This window comes from Quercus suber, unplaced genomic scaffold (assembly GCF_002906115.3).
Source record: "Quercus suber isolate HL8 unplaced genomic scaffold, Cork oak 2.0 scaffold_176, whole genome shotgun sequence".
In the NCBI taxonomy this organism is placed as follows: domain Eukaryota; kingdom Viridiplantae; phylum Streptophyta; class Magnoliopsida; order Fagales; family Fagaceae; genus Quercus; species Quercus suber.
In genome coordinates this window covers 173412-197212 of record NW_027069636.1, presented here as the reverse complement: position 1 = coordinate 197212, position 23801 = coordinate 173412, and the positions used below count along the sequence as shown (strand labels likewise).

Here is a 23801-nt window from a genome sequence, read left to right as displayed (position 1 = left end):
TTCTCTTTAACTTTCAGGTAATCTTTTGGTTCTCTTTAAATTTTAATTTGATTTTTCTTTGTTTTATTGCACAGTTTTCAAGTTGTATTGTTTTATATATGTTTTTTTTTTTAGAATCAATGATGGTGTATATTGGTGTCATTGTGTTGTGAATGTGATGTTTTTCAACTTTATACTTATTTTCTTTTTCTTTTTTTTCCAAAATAGGTGGTACGTCAATGAAATGGTCATGAAGCATGCTTGGATAACACCTTCGAGAAGAAAATTTTCTTTCATGTTGTATTGACTTTTGCATACTTTTTGAAACTATGTGATTGAATGTAAACTCAACAAGTTGTGTATATATTTGTGTTTTTTGACATACGTATTGAAATGAAATATTTCAAATTTTCATCTTTTATGCATATCTTTAATTTGTTAGTATAGTTCCTAGATATGGTTTTTGAATTGCAAAACAGGTTAATGAAAAATTATTATTTAAAAAAATTATTTCTTTATTTTTAAATTTTTTTAAGAAAATTATTTATTTTTAATTAAAAAAATCAACCTATTGCAACGAGATTTTTAAAGTAAATCGTTGCAATATGTGAAATTTATTGCAATGAAACTTTAGTGTTGCATAAACCTATTGCCTCGAGATTTATTACAACGGCTTGCATTGACTTTTTTGTCGTTGCAATAACACCTATTACAACGACATTAGTTGTTATTACAATGACTTTTTTCATTGTATTAAGCCTTTTTTCTTGTAGTGCATATTTTGAGAAATATTTTCCTCAAACTAATTTCATTTGTGTGTTGGAGTATGCTTAATGTTGGAGGGAGATCCAAAAGCTAAGTGAAATAAGTTTCCACAACCAATGAGTTTTGTTAGGGTTTTATACCATGGTTGTTGATTATGATTGAGTGAATTAACAAATTATTTGATTATGTCTATTTATGAATTATGTGTAAACAATTAAAGCACATATGGTACGAAAATGTGTCACCAATCACAATGACGACTGTGATATGGTAACAAAGTAGAAAACTCCAACCCACTACGGGAAAACCTTATCCAATGAAGCAAATTTACTATGATAGGAGAAGTTTTATAATCAACGAAAGAAAACCACTACACCAGAACATAATTTGAACTTTTCAACCATATGAATTGTTTCGACGGATTACAACCCATAATCACGATTGGAACCCTTCAACTAATTCCAAGAGTCTCTTGAAGATTTTCTTCACAGCGACAAGTATGTAGTAAATGCTATAGGCTATGGCTTCAATTTCTTCACCAATTGATGCTCAGATCTACTTGAATATCTCTAATAGGATGAAATTGAGAGAATTTTGGTTACCAAAAAAAAATCCTTAAATGTTTGTTTTTTCAAGTAATTGGGATTGTGAGAATTCTAAAGTTTGTTCCATTGTGAAAATTACAATAACAATGTCCTAAAAGTTTCTAACATGCCAATAAAACTATTTTAGCAACTTTTAAAGTTGTTGTTGTACTTTAAAATTATATGTTCCATATGCAAGGTTGGTTGCTCAGTGATATAATTGAGCTCATTTCTACGGTTCAAATCTAATTTTAAGGGTCTGTTTAGATACCATTTATTATTGAAAATATTGTTACAAAATAATTTTTAAATGTGTAAATAGTGCCGTAGGACCTAGTTTTGATGAAAATTTTGCTGAATTAGACAACTTGTGGGTCCCGTGAACAGTGCACGAGACCCACTGACGAGACGCAAACATGTCGAAAAATGTTTTTAACGCAATCCAAATTAACACAAATGGTCTGATTAGATATCGCTTATTATTAAAAATTGAAAACTAAAAATATTGTAGCAAAATAATTTTTAAATGTGTGAATAGTGCCGTAAGATCCAGTTTTAATAAAAATTTTGCTAAAATAGACAACTTGTGGGTCCCGTGAACAGTACATGGGACCCACTGATAGAGACACAAATGCGTTGAAAAACGTTTTCAACGCAATTCAAACTAACACTCAGGGTCTGTTTGGATACCATAGAAAAATAATTTTTAAATGTGTTGATAATGCCGTGAGACCCAGTTTTAATGAAAACTTTCATGAATTAGACAACTTGTGGTCTCATGAACAGTGCACAAATCCATTGACAGAGACGCAAACGCGTTGAAAAACGTTTTTAGCGTAATCCAAACTAATCCATGTCCCATGAACAGTACATGGGACCCACTGACAGAGACACAAATGCGTTGAAAAACGTTTTCAACGCAATCCAAAGATTCCAAACTAACACTAAGGGTCTGTTTGGATACCATAGAAAAATAATTTTTAAATGTATTGATAATGCCGTGAGACCCAGTTTTAATGAAAACTTTCATGAATTAGACAACTTGTGGCCTCATGAACAGTGCACAAATCCATTGACAGAGACGCAAACGCGTTGAAAAACATTTTTAGCGTAATCCAAACTAATACTAAGGGTCTGTTTGGATGTCGTTTATTACTGAAAACTAAAGACACTGTAGCAAAATAATTTTTAAATATATAAATAGTGTTGTGGGACCTAATTTCAATGAAAATTTTGTTGAATTAGACAACTTATAGATTTTGTGAACAGTATATGAACCTACTGACAAAGACGCAAACGTATTGATAGAGATGCAAACGCGCTGAAAAACGATTTCAGCGCAATCCAAACTAACACTATTATTAGGAGAAAAATTGCATAAATCGAAATGAACTATACGTATCTAGAAGGAACAATGACAAATCTTTTTAGGCCCAAGAGCCCACACCCGCAATCATTAAAAAATAAAAAGAAAGGTCAATTGGGCTCTCTTTGAATCAAATCCGGATTTGTGAAAATTTGATGATAAGACCAAATTCTAGCCCAAAAAAAGGGACCGAATTCCAGCCCAGATCGAAAAGATTTAAGCGCAAAAAAGCCCAAATTTCAAGCTTTTTTGCATAATCAAGAACACGTCACCTCTAACGGTTTGAGTTCTTGAATATTATTTATATCCCAAAAAATTATTGAATTTCACTGATATTCGGACTTTAGACTTTAGAGTAATCCATTTTACAAACTCAATAAAGAAAAAGAAAAGTAATTCATTTTACTCTATTTTCCTTTTGAAAAAAGTTATAAATTCAACAATTAAAAACTATAGCATAATTAAGTGGAAACCTTTTTCTTTTCTTTTTTTAAGAAGAATTTATGTGGAAACCTCAATTCAAATAATTGAGAATATCATAATAATCCAAGTTTCTAAACATTGAAAAAAATTAGAAGTAAAGTTAATTAAATAAAGACTCACATAGGAATTGAACCGTTGTCCTTGAAAGCAAAGAAGAGGTAGATTGACTCGGGTGAATTATGCTTTACAAAGAAAGATAAATGATATATAAACTTGAAGGAATTCCTGTGAGATACAGAAATTCAATAAGGTAATAGTGCCAGGTGCCATATCTGAGGCCAATGCAGTTCTGAGGAGACTATACCCTTGGATGGCAAGGCCATGGAGGTGAGCCTTTGCCACGTCGATGGCACATTACCAGAGGAGGTCACACTATAAAGGAAGAGCTTCAGAGAAGGGGTTAGTCCTGATGTGCCTGAAGGGAAGGTAGCTGTCACCACATTTATTGCACCCCACCAAACCCTCTTGCAGAATTTATATGGAGAAGATCCTTGAACAGTGTTGCCTTGGTTGCCGCAACTCACAGAAGATTTAGAAAGGTGTCTGATAGGACAAGCACTCAAGTAATGGCCTACATGATTAACAAATGGAAGGTCAAAATTACCTGAAAAGAAGCTATATAATATAAAAGATCCTCCAAGAAGAAGTTGGGGGGGGGGGGGAGGTTCATAGAAAATCCCAGAGAGAGAAATATTGTAACAAATCGTTCTTGAGAGCAATGTAATATAGGTATCTGTCCTCAAACCTTGGCCTAAGACTAGTGTTCTTCTTTTTCTCCTACTTCGTTGTATTATGCCAACTCATTAGTGGCACTTACAATTCCATTATATGAAGAATTTGACATGGTAATCAAGTTATGATTTCTTATCAACCTATAAATTATATGATAACGAGACCGTGGGTAGAGAATGAGATGCAAAATTTAGACATACATCATATAAAATATTGTTAGTGTAATTTTGTTTTCACTATGTTGTTGTTTTACTTAGAAACACCTATGGGTACTTGTCAAAAAAAAAAAAAACTCAGAAACACATGGTATTGGCGTATGGCGGCTAGTAAGATACAGTATTAGTGTAAAATTTAAACCAGTGTTTATAATAATACAAAAAAAAAATTAATTATATATTACAAAAACATTAAAAAAATAGTTGTATATTACAAGCTTAAAGTATATTTTTGGCCTTAAAAGTTAAAATTGTTTTCATTTTAGTCTTTTAAGTTTCAAATTTTTCATTTTGGCCCTTCATAAATCAAGTATACTTTTGCCCCTTAAAAGTATACTTGATTTAGTTTTCTATTTGATCCCTTACGTTTATTTTGACCTTTCATTTTAGCCCTTCATGAAAATAATAATTTTGAAATATAAAGAGCTAAACAAAAAATAAAAACATAATGGACAAGAATAAATTTTTAAAAAGTAAAAAGCCAACACGATAATGAATCAAACATGAAGGCCAAATTTTTTTTTTTGAAAGGTAAAGGATAAAAATGAAAACAGCCCCAATATTTAAGGGCCAAAAGTATACCTACGTTAAAAAAATAAAAATAAAACCAAATAGTAGAATAACGAAAAGTTGATAAGAACAAAACCATTCATCTATTAAACAATGTTAGTAAAAAATTAATAGTAAAAATTTATAATAAAATTATTTTTAAAAGTTGTGCATGTGATAATTAGGTAAGATATTTATTTAGAACAACCCCAATTTTTATGATCCATGTTTCTTGAGTAAGTTGGATCATAGGAAAAAAGCTAGATCAACTTTATAAAAAAAAAAATTATAATTCAATAGTTGTAATAAAAAGCGAGAATATGGGTTTGGATATTTTTGTTGAGATAGAAATTTTTTTTTCTTTTGAGAAACAAACTTGTTGAATTACAAAAAGCTCTTGACAATTTTGATTGCGTCGTATATGAACCGTCTTGTGCTAGATATTGCTAATTAGCATATAACAATTGAACTTATCGTGGAATGTGAAAGGACCACAATTGAACTTATTGTGGAATATGGAATGAAGCAGTATAAATATTAACCCCAATCACAATTTTTTGTTGTCGTTTCTTAAAAGAAAAAACTTTTTGTTGTCCTTTCCAATTATTTAATATTAGTTAGTGACATGAGTCTTTAATTTATTATTAAGTTTTTTTGGTAGAACTTTAATTTTGATTATCAAACATCCAAAATAGTGAGACTGTAGTGTAGTGTGTTACTAAAATCAAAATAAAAAATAAAAAAAAAACAGTGTGTTGGGACAAGTTTTTTAGCTTTTTGTTTTTTTTTTTTTTTTTTTTTTGGTCAATAATATAATTTTTGGTTTTTTTGAAAACAAGATAGCTCATAGCTTTTAATTTCTCTCTCAAATTTTTATTTTTTTTTTAATTTTACTTTAGTTTTACATTATTCACAGCAAAGAAGTTAAAATTTTTAACATTTATTAACTCAAAAAATTAATTTATCTATTTTAACAACACACTTTACAATATACCCAATATTAAAACTTATATTTTTCACATTATCTAAAAACTATTCATTTTTAAATTAATTTCTCTCTCTCTCTCTCTCTCATAGTGTCACTCTCTTTTTTTATTTGTATGAATCTCTTCTCTTCTTGTTTGAAGCAAACCCACATACCCACAAGGCCACCTCCATAAACCCACAACCCCACGCTTCGGTCATCCTCGCTCAACAGCCCCTTACTCTGGCCATCCTCTCTATCTCGCTTTCTTTCTTTTGATTTTACTCAGACTCAAACCTAAAATCTCGAGGTTTTTCTCTTGGGGTGAAAAAAGAAAGTGAAAGAAAGGCCGGTGAAAGAAGAAAAGAGAGAATAAAGTGAGACTGGTAAGAGAAAAAAGAAAGAAAGAAGAAAAGAGAGAGAATAGCGAGAGAGAAGTAATACTCTCTCTGTCTCACTTTTTTTTGTTCTGTTTGAAAAGTCAAATTTTTTAAGGGAACATAATTTATTATCTTGTTTACTTTAAAAAAATGTATAAGTTTCCAAAACTACCCTTAAAAAAATTTATCAAAAATTTGAATTAGTAAATTAATAAGGGTATAATAGGAACATTAATAAATTAATAACTTTTATTTTTAGAAATATGACAATATTTTGAAACTTCTCAAAATGAAATAGATGACAAAAAAAGTGGGACAGAGGAAGTAATTTTTTTTTTTTGGTTCTTTTTTAGGTGTTGAGCCATAGTAGACTGTCATTTATGGCAGTCTACTGTTACTTGCCAAAATTTTTTAGTATAGCAACCTTACTGAAGTGTGTTTTTTGTGGAATTAGTTGCTAAAATGAGTTTTTAGCATTTTTTACATTTTTGATGTGAATGCTTTTACATAAAAGTTATTAAAATTATATATTTTGATAAATACTATGTAAAGGATAAAAGTTAGGTACTGTATTTTCGGTTCCCTTCTTAAAATTTAGCCACGAGACTACTTAACTAAAAAATATACTTTCATCTCATGAGAAAAAAAATCACATGACAGAATCTTAAAAGGAGAATCTAAGAAACAATATCTAAGTCTTTATTTTACGTAAATAGACTACCGCAAACGTATTGTTACAGCAAGCACTTAAACGTACTTCACAAATTTTTATCTAGCATGGTAGTTGCTACATATTAATCTTTTGATATTTCCTGGGTGTAAATAAAGAAAATATTGAGACTAGTACTCTAAAACTTCAAACATACTTCACAAATTTTTATTTGTTGCATATTAATCTTCTGATATTTCCTAAGTATCCATTATTAAAAAATAAATAAAAATCCTGCCTATAAAAGTTTAATAGGATCAGTTTAAATCTGTTAGAGATATAATAATTTTATAGAAATTACAGATTACAAATAGTTCACATACTCGTATCAAAGCACTCCAGAATAACTCAAAATGGTTAAAATATATCCTACTCATATGCCTTTATAACAATATTTGAATGACCATACACAACCATACAATGTCAAAAGCAACAAGCCTACTAATCCAAAAAGAAAAGAAAAGAAAGTAAAAGATCATTAACCAAATTCATCACTTTATTAGAGATTAAACATATATGGGTGGTTTTCAATTTAAACCTATAATTTCAAAAATTTCAAATTAAAACACATTATTTTCTAAAACAGTTTCAATTTAATCCATTAATTAGTTTCTTTTATAATAATATTGAAGAAATCCACACTATTTTGTTGAATTACAAATAAAAACGACATCTTATAGGAAAATTAATAGAATGTTTCATTAGAAATCTTATAAAAAGTATGGAATTTAACTGAAAACTTTAGAATTATGGGATAATTTATTTTGATGGATTATATAATAAATTTTTTTTTTTGAGAAACGAATAAATTTTAAATTTAAAACCATAATATAAGATTTAAAAGGTAAATTTACTAGCAATAACAAATATAAATCGGTTATCCCCCAAATATGAAAAAAAAAAAAAATCACAAACCAAGAGAGAAAGGGACAAGACTGTAAATTCACATAAGATTCCACGTATAAATTTTCGGTCCAGTGTGTCACCAGTCACACTCTCAACCACACCCTCTCTCTCTTCTTTCAGTTCGTCTCTTCAAATGCAGAAGGGTAAGGGCAAAGGCGTTGCCGGGAAAACCACCGCCGGGAAAGGAAAGGGCGGCGACGATGACAAGACCGGCGGCAAGAAGCGGAGGAATCGCGAGATCCTTCAGTTCTTCGAGGACGCTGCTGGCGAGGACTCCGATTCCAGCTTCGACTTCGACGATGACTTTGGTATATAATGCATTTCCATCTCTCTCTCTTGTATGATCGCTCTTTATCTTCGTGTGTGTTTAGGTTAGGGTCTTGAGGTGGATATTTGGAGTGATTTTTTTGAAATGGACCTACTTTTTTTTTTTTCAAATTTTCTCTCTCTATGTTTGGTGCTTTGGATGGTCGTTTTGTTTGCGTTCAGGTTTTTGGTGGGAATATTTAGGGTCTTGGGGACAATTTTGGAGCTTGATTAGTGAAAATGGTTTTGAATTTTAACAAAAAAATTTGGATTTTAGGGTTATGCGGAGCTAAAATTGGGGTTTCTTTTTTTAAATTCCTTAAATATTTTCGTTTGAATTTTGTGGTGTTCAGCTTGAAATGTGTTTGATCATAGTGTTTTAGGGTTCTGTGTGGTTTGATTGAAAAATGTGGGTGTTTGTCTCTGTTTTTTTTTTTTTTTTTTTTTTTTTTTTTTAATTTTTTTAATTTTTAAATTTGGTTTGGGGTTTTGCTTGGATGATTTGGGACAATGGATTGAGTAATAGGTTTACGCCTTTACGGTGCTCGATTTTTTAGCAATGCTGTTGAATTTTTGCTGCTTTAGTTGCATGCAGGTTATTGGCTTTTAGGATGTGATTGTTAAAATGTTTTTTCTTTGTAGTAATAGTACAGAATAGAAATGATGTAATTTGTAGTCTCTCATCGCATTCACGGACGTATATGTGATATACTTGAAAGACTGCACGTGTATGTACTAGTTTTCGCCATGGTTGCTGGTCTCAGACTAAGTTCTGGTGAATTGTGTTGGCAGTGCCTGTAAAACCATGCTTTGATTATTATGTGCAGCAAATATATACGATATACATAAATGGTTCATTTATTTGATTTTTACATTTTTTGTAACTTTTCTTTCTTTGAATGCTCTATTAGATGGTTGGTTTCAATTCTTGTTATAATGAGGCTGGATGCAAGGGCTACTATTATGTAGCAGGGTTTTTTTCATGGTTCAGACTTTTGAGTATAATCGGATATTGTGGACATCAAAGCCACAAACCAACATCAAACCTTTATCTTGTCTCATTTGTCATAAGCTTATTGAGCATTTTTGGGGAGATGTCCCAGGCTGGCTGCATGTTGTTTGCTACAGATATAGTTTTTGTTAGTGAAACTTGGTTGAGAAAAGGTAAGTGGCACCTCATATTGGTAAAAGTAGGAGTAGAAATGGGCTGTGGTGAAAATTTATGCCTAAAAGAGGCCTTTTATCTAATTTTAGATTGATTGTTCCTGAGGGAGAGATTGAGCCAGAAGTTCCTGCTAATATTTATTTGTTTATTTGTTTGGATGGATGAGGGGAACTGGTCTAATATGACTTTTCGATCAATGATCTATTTCAATGCATATGTTGACATGAAAATTATGATGACATGTATCAATTTGAGAATAGACTAGAATAGAAAGATTTATTTTTTTGGATAAGTAATAAGACTTTTATTCAACAAGAAAAACGCAAACAGCCATTACAGGTGTTCATGATGGTGAACACAAAAAACAGCAAACAAAAACAACTAAAAACATAATAAGAGAAGCAACTTAAGTGGCACTACTAAGGGTAGAAAAGAACTCCAAAGCAGAAGAACAGTTTGAATAACCCCAGCACTTAGTTAGAGTTAATGGAGTTAATAGAAAGATTTAATAGAAGATGTAATTCTAGTTAGAGTTAATGGAGTTGAATTTAGAGGCTATTTTTTTCTATGTAACTTATACCAAGATGGGTCATGATCTATGATTTTAGTGTACAACCTGAAATGAAATAAGGTTTCTTGTGCTCAATCCTTTTGGCCTGGCATGTGCCGTCATGAGTGAATTCGCTTATTGATTGCACATTACATGCATTAAGAGTACAACTCTATCAAACTGTTTTATTGCATTTAGTCTACAACTGTGTCATATTGTTTTATATATAGATTTAGGGTGCCACCAAAAGATTTTGATGTGAAGATAAATGCTTTGCTCCACTTGATGTTAAAAACTTAAAAACATTTGTTGACGAAGGAGCATGATTTTCCAATGAGTCAAGCTCAAATGTTACCCTCCACTTGTTAGAGCAAGGTTTTTTATTTTTTTTTTGTTTGGGGGGGGGGGTGTTGGGGTGGAGGGCTTGGGTTCAAGACCATCAGGAGCATCTGTGACTTACCAAAATAAAATAAAGAAGATCATGGTCTTCTGGCTGGTTATTCAGTCTGGATTTTGATTTCAGACCAGAACAGTAGTGCTGATGGCACAATGTAATTTGATCAATTTTACTTGGATTTATTGTTCATTAACACCCCCCCCCCAAACCCAAAAATAATAATAATTATAATAATAATAATAATAATAATAAAAAATTTATAACATTGCAATTTGATCAATGTGGGCATGTTTAATTTATCTTCCGCTCTCTTTCCCAATCATTGGGAACAGATTTTGCGGAAGAAGATTTTGATGCAGAGTCAAAAATTGACAAGGAACCAGGAAAAGCCCAGAGCCTTCCCCTTTTTCCCAAAGAGGAGGAGATGAATGAGGAAGAATTTGATAAAATGATGGAAGAACGCTACAAGGATGGTTCTAATTTCGTCAGATATGGCGAGGATGATTTTGAGAACAAAAGATCGATTGATAGAAATAATATTATACCTTCAGCTAGAGATCCAACCATCTGGAAAGTTAAATGCATGGTATAGTACTTGGAGTATTGTTTTGATAATTCACAATGCCTATTTTAAAACTTCTCTTTCCCTTGTGTTCAGCTTTCCATTGTGTTGTGTTTAATTGAAACTCGTTCACTGTAGGTTGGACGTGAGAGGAATTCAGCTTTTTGTCTTATGCAGAAGTATGTAGACTTGAAATCATTAGGTACCAAACTTCAGATAATATCTGCATTTGCTCTTGATCATATAAAGGGTTGTATTTACATTGAAGCTGACAAGCAATTTGATATTATTGAGGTAATATATTTTTGCATATTGGATAATCTGATGATATTGTGATTGCCAGTGCTAGTATAGTTTCTCCTATAGCCAATGCTATTATTAGTAGACTAAAGGCTATGATATGAATTTGTATTCAGGCATGTAAAGGGCTTACTACTATATACTCATCTCGAATAGCTATAATCCCAAAAAATGAAGTTTCTCATTTGTTATCTTCCCGAATTACGCGCAATGAAGTTTCTGAGGGCTCATGGGCTCGTGTGAAGAATGGGAAATACAAGGGAGACTTGGCACAGGTACTGTGTACTCAATTTGACTTTGTTTCTCTCTGGCTGCATTTTTTACTTATATACATATGTTTTTTTTATTGTAGATTGTGGCTGTGAATGATGCACGAAAAAGAGCAACAGTGAAGCTTATACCAAGAATTGATCTACAAGCAATGACTGCAAAATTTGTAATACCAATTTTTTTTTTCCTGCAGTAGTTTCCTTATTTTTATTTTCATGGAAATAATTAATGTTTTTTGCCAGTATCATTTGATATAAAAAAATGACTGCATCAAATTTGTGTACCTTCTTAAATGATGGGTTTTATGGAATTGGCAATGACAAGTCTCAGAGTCAGTGGCCATTTCCAAGGCAAAAACTTGCATTTTATGTTACCTTTTTTATATTTTACCATAATTGTATATCATCTCTTGCTTTTTTAAACGGTAGAGTTGTCCCATTATAATTCCCCCTTCCCTGTGAGGGGAAATTAGGATGTGTAGATGTTCTCAAAATTATGGTTTGCCAATTCATTAATAGTTATAAATAATTAATTTCAAATATGTGTTGTCATGTAAATATTCTTCTTAGTTTCCATGCAACCAAGAAATGTTGGGTGTTGATATTCAGTTGAACTTGGCCTACTCTACTATGAACTGAGCCTCTCAAAGATATTAGACAGCCATGTTCTGTGGCCAACCCTGTTATATGGCCTTTCTTAAACCAGTGTACCTTTTGGGTCTCTCATTGTCTTTGCAACACTTTAAGCATGAACCCTTTTGCCTTTTTTTATTTGCTAGACCCTTTTTCTTAGCACTATAAATAAGTAGATTCCAATTAAGTTTGTTACAATCAGATGTTGGTTTAATTGGATATCTAGTTGTTTAGAAGTTGTGGTGCTGTGTGTGTTAAAATCAGAACATCCTTTTTTTACAGGGTGGGGGAGTTAGCCTCAAGAAAAATTCCACTCCAGCACCAAGATTGATCAGCACAAGTGAACTTGAGTAATATGCATAATCTTGTCTCTTTTTTATTATTTTTTTTTATAGTTCATCTTGGATGTCTCAGCTTCTTATGTGTGTGTGTTCATATTAAACCTTTATAGGGAGTTCCGGCCTCTTATTCAGTACAGACGTGATCGTGACACCAACAAGCTTTTTGAGGTTCTTGATGGTCTGATGCTCAAGGATGGATATTTATACAAGAAAGTATCAATAGATTCTTTAAGCTGCTCGGGAGTTCTGCCATCTGAAGAGGAGCTCCTGAAGTTTAAATCTTCTGAGAATAATGAAACTGATGATTTGGAGTGGCTTACACAGCTTTATGGTGAGCGAAAGAAAAAACGGGTTATAAGAAGTGATAAAGGTGGTGGGAAAGGAGAAGGCTCATCAGGATCTAGTGGTGTGAACAGCTTTGACCTGCATGATCTTGTTTGTTTTGGGTGAGTCCTATACAAACTTACATAGCATTCATTATCCATTTATATTCCTTATTCTTATCTAACTTCTTTGTATTTGTTCTTTTTGCTACCTCAGCCGGAAAGATTTTGGAATTATCATAGGCATTGAGAAAGATGATAGTTACAAGGTATGCAATTAGTTAATTTTCTTTTTTCTTTTATTATTGGTTACTTACCTCCTATTTAATATTCTAGATTTTGAAAGAGGGTCCAGAAGGACCTGTTGTGGTGTATGTCCAACTGAAAGAGTTAAAGAGTGGGCCCTTTGATATGAAATTTACTGCTTTAGATCAGCACATGAAGCCCATATCTGCCTGTGATACTATCAGGGTTTTGGAAGGACCATCTAAGGTTTGAAACTAGTTTCAAATTGAAATGTCTTTTAAATGTAGTTTTCTGGAGTATGGTAACCTTTGAAGACTTAAACTTTGTATGCTTGTTTATCTCACTTTGCAGGGTAGGCAAGGCATTGTTAGGCAAATCTACAGAGGCACCATCTTTTTATATGATGAGAATGAAGCAGAAAATGGTGGTTATTTCTGTGCTAAGTCTCAAATGTGTGAGAAAGTCAAATTATCTAGTGATGTGTGCAATGAAAAGGTTGAAAAGGTTGTGAGAAAGCACCCATAGTTCCTTTTTTACAGTTCTATGTTTTTTTGGGTGGGGGAGAGGAGGAGGTGGAGAGGTGTTCCTGGTGTTCTTTTTAATAATCCTTGTTCTCCCTCATTCAGGGTGGTGAATCATCTTCCTTTGGTTTTGAAGACTTCCCATCATCTCCTAAGTCACCTCTTTCACCAAAAAAACCATGGCAAGCTAGAGAAAACCGTCAGGAATGTATGTATTAGTGTTTTCAGAGCCCTAATTTTGAGCTATCAGCTGTGGATACCTGGACTTATGCCTGCCTACTTAACAAATGTTTTTCAATGCAGTCAATCGTGGGGATAAAGATGCAATGTTCTCCATTGGTCAAACCTTGAGAATCCGTGTTGGTCCTCTAAAGGGATACCTCTGCCGTGTTTTAGCTATACGCCATTCTGATGTTACGGTGAAACTTGATTCTCAGCACAAGGTTCTTACAGGTTTGTTAATGATGGTCAGCTCTTACTCTGTTGGATTTGGTTTTTTGTTACTGGTTTGACATATTTCCACGTGTTGTTATTCCTGCAGTTAAAAGTGAGCATCTTACTGAGGTTCGTGGGAAAAGCTCTACTGTACCTATGAGGTACACTTTTTCAACCATAATGATTCTTCTCGATATGATTTTGATTAATTTTACACAATATCCATTCTAACTTGCTTCTTACAAACTTAAAAGTGAGGATCCGGAGTCCGGTTCTTTAAAACCATTTGATCTGCTTGGAGCTGAAGGCAGCTCTAGAGGTAGGGATCTATTTATTTGTTAAAAGTTTGAAAATAAATTCTGGAACAGTATATTCATGAAAATATGCACTGGCATGTTATCAAACTTGCACATCGGAGAAGATTCTCCCTCTGTAACACAAAGTTTTAGTTTTATTATTTTACCTTGCATTTCGTTTCATTTAAGATATATATTTTTCTTCTAGTTTTTCAGCTTAATGTTTATGGAGTGTGATTTATGGAATTTCTCTTCCTCTGTTTTTTATTTTTTATTTTTAAGATTGGATGGATGGAGCAGGAACATCAGCAGGGAGTTCTGGGTGGAATTCTGGAGGAAGGTACTATTCTGGTGATATCTTGTATCTCCCTTTCAATTCTTGCTGTAAAACTTTCCAAAATAATCTTAAAGCATATGTTGGAGATTGCTACTGGACCTTGCATAATGATGTTGTGTATTTTTTATTTATTTATTTTGCTTTAGGGCTTGTTGTCATCTTTTCATATTTATCAAAATCCATCGCTTTCAAACTTTTCACGATCAAGCTTGTGACTCTTGAATTTCCCCATTCAGTGTTGGATTTGTTCTTCTCAAACTGTACAAAATGTGAATGGAGATGTCAAATTTTTAGGACAACCAAACCATCTATAAATGATTTGCCTAATTGTTCAATATCACTTGCTCTGTTGGTATATGAACCTTTTTTTATGCAACCTGTGCTTTTTTTCTTTTCTTTTCTTTTTTAAATTTTTTATGCAACCTGTGCAATTATTAAAAGATACATTTGTTTAAATGTGGGTAAGAATGTCATGCATAAGCATTGATCATGGTCTAGGATTGAGTGAATAAAAAAACCACATGATATATGTGGGAAAGTAGATTTCACATGGTTGAACTTCTGTGCTTTACTTCTAGTTTTCCAATTAAATTGTAGGAGCTGATTTCATTGGTCTTTTGAATATAATGGAGGTCCTGCAGAGCCTTTTAAAATGAGAAATGTTCCATTAATTAGGCAAGATTAGTGCGGAAGTGGGGGGTTCACCCTTTTAATTAAAACACTTACGAATGACAGGATGTTAGGTATATTGCTGTATGACTTCACTTTGAGAAAATATATATTTGAAGCTCTTCTAATTGGATGCCTACTGTTCTTTATTCACATTTATTTGTGTTATAAAATTTGGACTGATTTTTTCATCTGATTAGTTGAAGTACTTGCTTTTTTGCTTTTTACCTGAACGACTGCTCAAATTCACTGGATTAATCATGACAATACTTATTTGAAATGGAAGTGTGGTAGTATTGCTGAGTGTATTCTAGAAATCACTAGAAGATTTAATAATTTGTAGGCTATAATTGGGTTTCCTATTTTGGTGAGGATGGTTCTACATGTAGGTTTTGTGTAGATTACGAATAATGTACATAACAATGAAACTGCATTATTGACTTCTTGTTCTATGCATCTTTTCTTTTTTTTCTTTTGTTATTGATTCTGGCTTGGTGGTGTGGGTTCTAGTAAGCACAACTGATAAAGACTTTTGTCATTGTACGGGCAAACTAGGTTTGAATCCCACCTACACCAAAAAGAAAACTATTAGTGTCTTGGCTTGATGGTAAAGAGCAATCATCTTGTAATAGACATCATGTGTTCAAAGTCCCCTATTGTATTTATCAAAAAATGATTCTGGCCTGTTGGTGTTCAGCCTTTCTTTCAGGGGCAAGCCCTGCTTTCAAACTGCACCTGATGCATTAACTCATGATCTACACATTGAATAAAACACAGTTCTAATTTGGGAGTGAACTTATAACTAGTATCACTGCCTCACTCTAGAATGTCATGTTGTTTGTCTGTTTATCATTCCACAAATGGTTTATTAGAAAAAAGATATCTTATGTCTATGTGAGCAATTTCTTGCAGGAGATCATGCTCTTTTTCTTCTTTTTTATTTATATTCTGACCCTGGTGAGCAATTTCTTGCAGTAGCTCTTGGCCTAGTTTCCCTGCCTCAGGCATTTCGGTTGGTTCTGAACTTCCTCTATATATTTCAGTTCATCTTTGTGTTTGTGTGTGTGTCTAAGTTTTTCATTCATCTGTGGCAATTTCTTAATTCAAAAGTTTTCTGGTGATACCAGCTTCAGCCAGAGTCCAGTTCAGCAAATCCTTTCAGTTCTGAGGCCAATGATGCCAAAAAAGGTATGTAGAACACTGTCTGTATAAGCTATGAAATTTATAATAAGTTCATCAATTGTGTAAATTTGGTTCATTGTTTCTCTGTTATAATTTAATAGATGTGGAAAATGCTGCTTGGGAGACCAAAGCGGCTCCAAATCAGAGTTCATCCTGGGGCGCTGCAGCAGCTAATGAGAAATCATCCTGGGGCGCTGGGACAGCTGCTAATGAGAAATCATCCTGGGGTGCTGCAGCAGCTAATGAAAAATCATCCTGGGGCGCTGGGACAGCTAAAGAAAATTCATCTTGGGGTGCTGCAGCAGCTAATGAGAAATCATCCTGGGGTAAATCTACACCTGATGGAGGTCTGGGAAGTTCTTCAAAAGTTGCTGGAGACAATTGGGGCAAAGGAAACCTTAAAGTTGGAACTCCAACTGATTCTTCAAATGATGCTGTGACCACCTGGAAAAAGAATACAGTGTCTGATGATCAAGATGGTTGGAAAACATCTGAGGAACCCTGGAACAAGGGTAAGAGTGTTAGTGCAAGCCCAACTGGTGGAAAGAGTCAGCCAGATTCTTGGGGCAAAGGTAAAGACACAGTTGAAGCTGGGTCATGGAATCAACAGAAATCTTGGGACAAAGGCAAAGATGTAGTTGTTGGTGAGGGATCTGCTTGGGGCAAAGCTGATGATGCAGAAAAAACTGATGAAGCAGGATGGAATAAAGCCAAATTTGCTGGTGGAAGTCAAAATGTAAACTGGGGTAATGTGAAAAATACCAGTGAAGATGCTGTTGGGGATAATGGAAAATCTTGGAATAAAAATGAAGGTTCTTGGAATAAATCAGCTGGAGGGTCTTCGTGGGGTAAACAAGCTGATACAAATGTGGAGAGGAAGGGTTGGGTGGAAAATAAAGAGGATACAGAACAGCAAGATAGTTGGGCGAGGCCAAAAGCATTTGGTGAGGGTCGTGGGTTTGGCGGGAGAGGAAGGGGTAGAGGAAGTCAAGGGCGTGGAGATCAATTTGGCAGGGGAAGATCATCGAGTCAGGGAGAGTTTGGTGGGAACAGTGGTCAGGGAAATAGTTGGACTGGTGATGGAATGTCAACAGGGAATCCTTCTGGTTGGAACAATGATCAAACAGGTGGTTGGGCTAAATCCAAAGCTTCTGATTGGGGTAAAAAAGATGATGGTTGTCAGAATGCAAATGCACCTGATGATAATAATGGATCTGGATGGAACAAAAGATGGGGAGCAGGTAAGGAGACTGGTGAAAGTGGTGACCAGTGGAACAATTCAAAACCTTCTCGTGGTGATTGGAGTGCTCCAAAAGCTTCAAATGATGACAAGTCATCTGGTTGGAACAGTAAGTCTTCTGCTAATGAAGGAGCTGGAAGTGCTGGGGATGATGGAGCTGGTTGGAACAAAAGAAAAGGTCCTGGTGAAAATCAAAACATGGGGTGGACCAGTAAAGCTAATGATATGGATGGAAACCAATCATCTGGATGGGGTACTTTGGATACCAACAGAGCGTCTGGAGACAGGTCCTCTGACTGGAATAAGAAGACCACTGAAAATAAAGAAGAGGGTGAGCATAAAAATCAAGGGGTTGGCTGGAACAGTGGAAAAACTTCAGATCAAGGTTCAGCAACTGGATGGGGGCAAAGTTCTGGTTGGAAAAGTGGATCAAATGTTGGAGAAAACCAGGATGGCGGAAAAAGTAGTTGGAACGCTGGGACAAGTGATGCCAATAGAAACCAGGATTCTAGTTGGGGTAAAAAAAGTGATTGGAATGGAGGTGGGAACCAGAGTTCTAATTGGGGCAAAAGTAATTGGAACTCTGGATCTGGCGATGCAAGTGAAGACCAAACTGAGACTTTTGGTAATAGGGGAGGTTTTGGAGGTAGAGGTGGAGACGGCGGAGGTTTTGGAGGTAGAGGTAGGGGCCGTTCAGACAGAGGAGGCTTTAGAGGTAGAGGTGGTTTTGGAGGTAGAGGTGGAGACAGGGGTGGTTATGGTGGTAGAGGTGGCGAAAGGGGTGGTTTTGGAGGTAGAGGTGGAGAAGGGGGTGGTTTTGGTGGTAGAGGTGGAGACGGGGGTGGTTTTGGCGGTAGAGGTAGATCAGACAGAGGAGGATTTGGAGGTAGAGGCCGTGGAAGGAGGGATCAAAGTGGTGGTTGGAACAACAGTAACGATGGTGCAGGAACTTGGAGTAGCAGAAATGATGGTGCGGGAACTTGGAACAGCAGAAATGACTCTAGTGAGGATAGGCCCTCTGACTGGAACAAAGGGGCAGGAGAGGGGTGGAAAAACAAAGATGGTGCAGGAACTTGGAACATTGGAAGTGGTGATAAGAACAAGTCACAGAGTTGGAATGCAGGAAGTAGTGGAACTAGCAATCAATCTGGTGGTTGGAACAGCCAGGGGTCAGGTTGGAACAAAGGAACAGGTTCAGATAATGCAGGGAGTGGAGATCAAGCTGTTAATGCAGGAGAGGGGTGGAAAAACAAAGATGGTGCAGGAACCTGGAACAGTGGAAGTGGTGATAAGAACAAGTCGCATAGTTGGAATGCAGGAAGTAGTGGAACTAGCAATCAATCTGGTGGTTGGAACAGCCAGGGGTCAGGTTGGAACAAAGGAACAGGTTCAGATAATGCAGGGAATGGAGATCAAGCTGTTAATGCAGGAAGTGGTGGAACTACTAATCAATCTAGTGGATGGAATAGCCAGGGTTCAGGTTGGAACAAAGGAACAGGTAATGGGGGTAAGACTCAGTCATCTGGTTGGAATTAATCAAAAGATGCAAGTCAACCTTGGTTTTAAAATTTGCTCATGTAGGCTGGTGCTGGTATAAATTTGTCTGTGCTATAGCTTTTGTGTGTATGAACCTTAGATTAATGTACTCCTATGTGAGAGACATTGACTGATATTGACTACTTAGGGCTGATGTTGTGCAGTTGGTTGTTATTATAATCTTATATACCAGGTGCTAGCTACTAAGTGGTCTAAGGAGTTTGAAATTCAGAATTTGGGTGTGTGTTGCATGCTGGTGCTGGTATAATTTAATCGATTCTATAGCTTTTGTTAAGGAACTTAGATATTAATGTGTGTGTGTGTGTTGCATGCTGGTGCTGGTATAATATATCGATGCTATAGCTTTTGTTTGTGTATGAACCTTAGATATTAATGTACCGAATTTGTGCGTGGCGTGCTGGGGCTGGTATAATATTTTGATGCTATATTTTTATATGAACCTTAGATGTTTATGTACAGATATTGCTGTGCAATTGGTGGTTATCTTATATAACAGGTGCTAGCTACTAAGTGGTGTAATGAGTTTTGAAATGTGCAGAATATGTGTACACGTGTGTGTGCATGCATGTGTGCGTAAATGCCTTATTTTGTTAAGAAGGATTAGGGAATATGTGATCTTTAGTCTCTGTGCTTGGGACTCAAGCTTGTGAGAGGTCTACTTTATCAGATAATCTGCAGTGCGGATGGGTGTGCATTTCTTGTGGGGTATTTCTTAATGCAGCCTAATGCTTAAAAACTTAACCTCAATGTGACAGCACCGTGGTTCAAACCAAGTGACCAAGGAGGTTGTCTTGTGTTCAACCCTGAACCCACCCATGGGGACTGCAGAAGACAAATAAACCCAAAGTGGTTCACAAGAATTCCCAAAACCGATCTGTATTTTTGTTTCTTGTATGTTTATGAATTAAATATAATGCTTTCTTTAGAGGGATTTTTTTGTTTGTTGTAAGTTTAAGATACTGGGGACCAAACTCAAGAGGAATTCCTACCAAAAAGGCCAGGTTGGTGATAGTCCGAACTCCAAAGAGCCGTTGGTGCTTTCTCTGAAGTCTAATGGTATTTTTATTGGGTTTGGCTTACTTTCAGTGAAAATTTAATTGAATACTTCATTTTGTTTTAAATAAAAGTTGCCATGTCACTCACTAATAAACCAATGGTGGAGATTAAAAACTCAATGCTACCTCATTAAATTTTAAGTAAAAACTAACAAAGCCCACCCAAGACTAACATTGTTGGTTCTTCTCACGTCAACGTTAATGGTTGGTTTTTATTATTTTTTTTTTTTGGAATTTCATCGACTCTTCAATTTCAAAACTTAGCGCCAAAATACAAAAATAGCAATAAGAAAAATATGTTTTGCCGCCCAAGTTCTTCCTCTCTTCTTATTTATTTTTCTTTATTCCAGCCTACCAAATCAGATTTTAGAACTATTTAGTATAATCTTTAGAAAAAAGAGTGAAGAAGAAGAAGAAGAAGAAGAAGAAATTTCTTTGCAAACCATCAGAGAAGGTATTTTCATCTTTACTTTTGATTTCTTATTCAATCCTATGTTTATGAGAAGTCAAAATAATTAAAAGATTAAGTTTAGGCTAAATATTATTAAATCTATGAGTTTTTCTTTCGTTAATAAATTTAGGCAAATAATGTACAAGATTACAAAAGTTTTGCCATCATTCATTCATTTATTTTCATTTTTCAGTGGTAATTCACATTTCTTATACATTTTGATTTATATTTAACAGTTACATGGAAGAGGAAAACAATGATGACAGTCAAAAATTGGATACTGATTATATTCCAAAACTTGGCATTGAATTTGGTTCTGAACAAGAGGCATATGACTTTTATAATGAGTGTGGAAGAAATTTTGGATTTAGTATTCGAAAAGAATGGTGCAATAAAAGAAAAAAAGATGGCGTGATGACTTCAAGAAAGTTTACTTGTTGTAAAGAGGGAAATAAAACCTCATGGGAGAGAGATGGTGAAAATAAGTATGAACGGGTTGAAACAAGGATGCAGCGAATTCTTAGTTTTGAATGATTGTAAATAACCACTATTTTTAATTGTTGGAGCTAACAATTTATACTACTTTTTGGAGCTAAAAGTTTGTAATCGTTAGAGCTCGTGATTTATGTTTTTTTTTTTTTGGAGCTTGAAGATTGTAATTGTGGAACTCACAGTTTATGCTATTTTGTTGGAGCTCAAAGTTTGTAATGGTCAAAGTTCTTTTTATCTTTAATGCTACTTTGTACTTTTTTAGCAAACAATTTTTGCAAGTTAGAAGAATAGTATCTTTTTTAAAGGAAGAATAGTATGTTGCTGTGCTATTGGCTTGTAGGAAGAATATACATACATACATACATATATATATATATATATTAATCTATGCTGTTGTGGTTATAAAATCTCTAATAGGTGCCTAGTGCAGTGCTGTGGTTGCTTCAGTTTGCTAGTTGGCCTTAGCATGATTCCTTCAAATACAATGCTTCCTTCACAGTATATGCTAGTTGGCCCTGGCCCTATTTGAAATTCTTTGGGAACTTTTCTCAAGCACTTGGCATGCATTTTTTTAAACCCAAAATAAAAACTATCCATTCAAAGAGCATGCCTCCTTATTACAAACAATTAAGGTAGTAATCATGAAAAACTACAAAATTACAAGACTATCCATTCGAAATTACTGTAAATAATCCTTTTTATTTTAATAGGTGAAAAGTTCAAAAATTTATGTAAATAATCCTTCAAATCAGAGTTTCTACTCTCACTTAATTGAGTTGTAGTCATTCCTGCAGAAAATGACATCTTCACATATGCTGTAGCCCAGTTCTAAAATCTGATTTGACAGGTTGGAAAAAAGAAAAATAAATAAAAAAAGAGGGAGAACTTGGGCAGGCACTGTTAACTTGAGAAAAAAAAGAATGTTAGTGAAAACGTTAACGTTGTTAATGTGAGAAGAAGCAACAACGTTAGTCTTGGGTGGGCTTTGTTAGTTTTTGTTTAAAATTTAATGAGGTGGCATTGAGTTTTTAATCTCCACTGTTGGTTTATTAGTGAGTGACGTGACAGTTTCTATTTAAAACAAAAGGAGATATCCAGTTAAATTTTCACTAGAGGTAAGCCAGACCCATTTTTATTAATCACTAGATTGTATTTTCTCGAAAAATTATTCACTCCTATCTCTCTTGCGAGGGGATACTAGAATTTGTCACATCAGAAGTTCCGTGACATTTTATTGTTACCTTAAATTCTTACCATCGTGTCTATTTATGAAATTCATTGATCACTTTTTAACTAGTTAATGTTGCGAATCAAAGCTGATGTTACTTAGTTATTCATGTCAATCTTAAGAGAAAGATTGACATGAATAATGATTTTTTCCGTTAGAGGTAGTAATTTCCCAACACCCCCACGGTCCCTTAAGGGCCTTTTTAAAATTATGACCTAGGCCTAAAAAGTGATTCGATTATTTCCATTCAAAGCTTTTTGGTTTTCCCCTTTTGGTTGCATTTATGATACAATTTTACTATTATTTCTTTGCATATGAAACTCTGAAAATTTAGGCTCTATTTGTTTTGGTGTTAAACGTTTTTCTTTCATTTATTTATTTATTTTTTGTCTTTTTTCCTCGATTATGGAAGTTTGGCGTGGCATTTTTTTTTTTTTTTTTTACAAACAGTTAGACTTTAACATTGACTAGGAAAAACAAGTTTTTTTGGGACTGAAAATGTTTACCCTTAAAGGATCGATAGTAAAATATTTACAGATTCGAGAGAATAGAAAATGTTTTGAAAATCAAATAAAAATAACTTTCAAGTGTCTTGTTGGAGGTTTCAACTTTCAACTATGGTGGTGAACGTGTATAATGGGTGGCTTCAATCCTGCCTAAAATAAATGGGCAGAATAGCCATACTCTTCTCCAATTCACTTTAAAAGAAGTCCTCTACTATAGTCTCTACTACTCCATTTCATAATCCATCTGGACCATCTCTGTATAGAAGCATCATTGGAGTTCTTCAAGATAATAGCTGTTATTGTTTAATTGATAGTTACTATTTATTATTTGATTTATCTATTTATTTATTTGTTAGTTATTATTATTATTTTTTTACTATTGTGTTCTTGTTTTGAGTATGCTTATAAATTTAATTTTTAATAATTTTATTTTGATTGTGATTTCAATGCTCTGTAAAACATTTCCTTCGTTGTTGTGCAGCTAGGATTTGATGAAGTCGGGATTGATGGTTTCTTCAACCAGATGACATGGTGAAATACTTGGTTCAATTTGTGTAGGAGGAAGTGCCCATGTAGTTAAAATTTATTATTTTGGTTCATGCTTGTACCAAGTTATTCGATAAATGCAATTTTTTTTTTCCTTTTTTGAGAAGAAAGATGTAATTTTGTTAAAGTAAGAGCAGCTAAATCAGCGGAGATTACAACATTAAGATGTGGAGGAACATTCTCCATCCACACTGAAATATAATCATCTATATTGAGTCCTAAGGCATTAGAGTTAGCTTGAAGCCATTTACTTGATTGTCATTGAAATTGATGTCTCTTTGGATTTGTATTGTTGGTAATATATCACTGTATGGAGTTTTTTCAGTGAGGATCAAGTTAAGCACACAACAATAGATAAGAGTTTGAGATAGAGGGAGAGTAATTTTTTAGAAATGATTATGAGTTTGGGTGAAGTAATTAAAATTAAGGGCATTTTAGTCAAAGTAAATTTTTTTGTAAGGTCAATGTAGTCCATTAACTGTATGGAAGGGTAAAACAGACAATTTACTTTCTATAGGGCGTAATTTGTCTCCTTTGTTTTGTTTTTTTTTTGCTAAACAAC

General features: G+C 34.1%; 1 protein-coding gene across 2 annotated transcripts; it reads left to right on the top strand.

Annotated features, from left to right (window-relative positions):
• Nucleotides 1–7709: 7709 nt before the first annotated feature.
• Nucleotides 7710–19235, top strand: LOC111992100 (protein RNA-directed DNA methylation 3). 2 transcript variants are annotated; one of them, XM_024023911.2, is made up of 18 exons: nucleotides 7710–7940; nucleotides 10383–10636; nucleotides 10751–10906; nucleotides 11029–11187; nucleotides 11265–11348; nucleotides 12097–12164; nucleotides 12266–12601; nucleotides 12696–12747; nucleotides 12815–12970; nucleotides 13076–13228; nucleotides 13351–13453; nucleotides 13549–13698; nucleotides 13787–13841; nucleotides 13935–13999; nucleotides 14259–14316; nucleotides 15961–15994; nucleotides 16110–16170; nucleotides 16266–19235. In XM_024023911.2, the coding sequence occupies exons 1-18, from the start codon at nucleotides 7766–7768 to the stop codon at nucleotides 18938–18940; spliced, it is 4794 nt and encodes a 1597-aa protein (XP_023879679.1). In that variant the 5' UTR covers nucleotides 7710–7765; the 3' UTR covers nucleotides 18941–19235. The 2 variants fall into 2 exon arrangements, with proteins under 2 accessions (XP_023879679.1, XP_023879678.1); XM_024023910.2 differs by having other exon boundaries at nucleotides 15958–15994.
• The last annotated feature ends 4566 nt before the right edge of the window (nucleotides 19236–23801 follow it).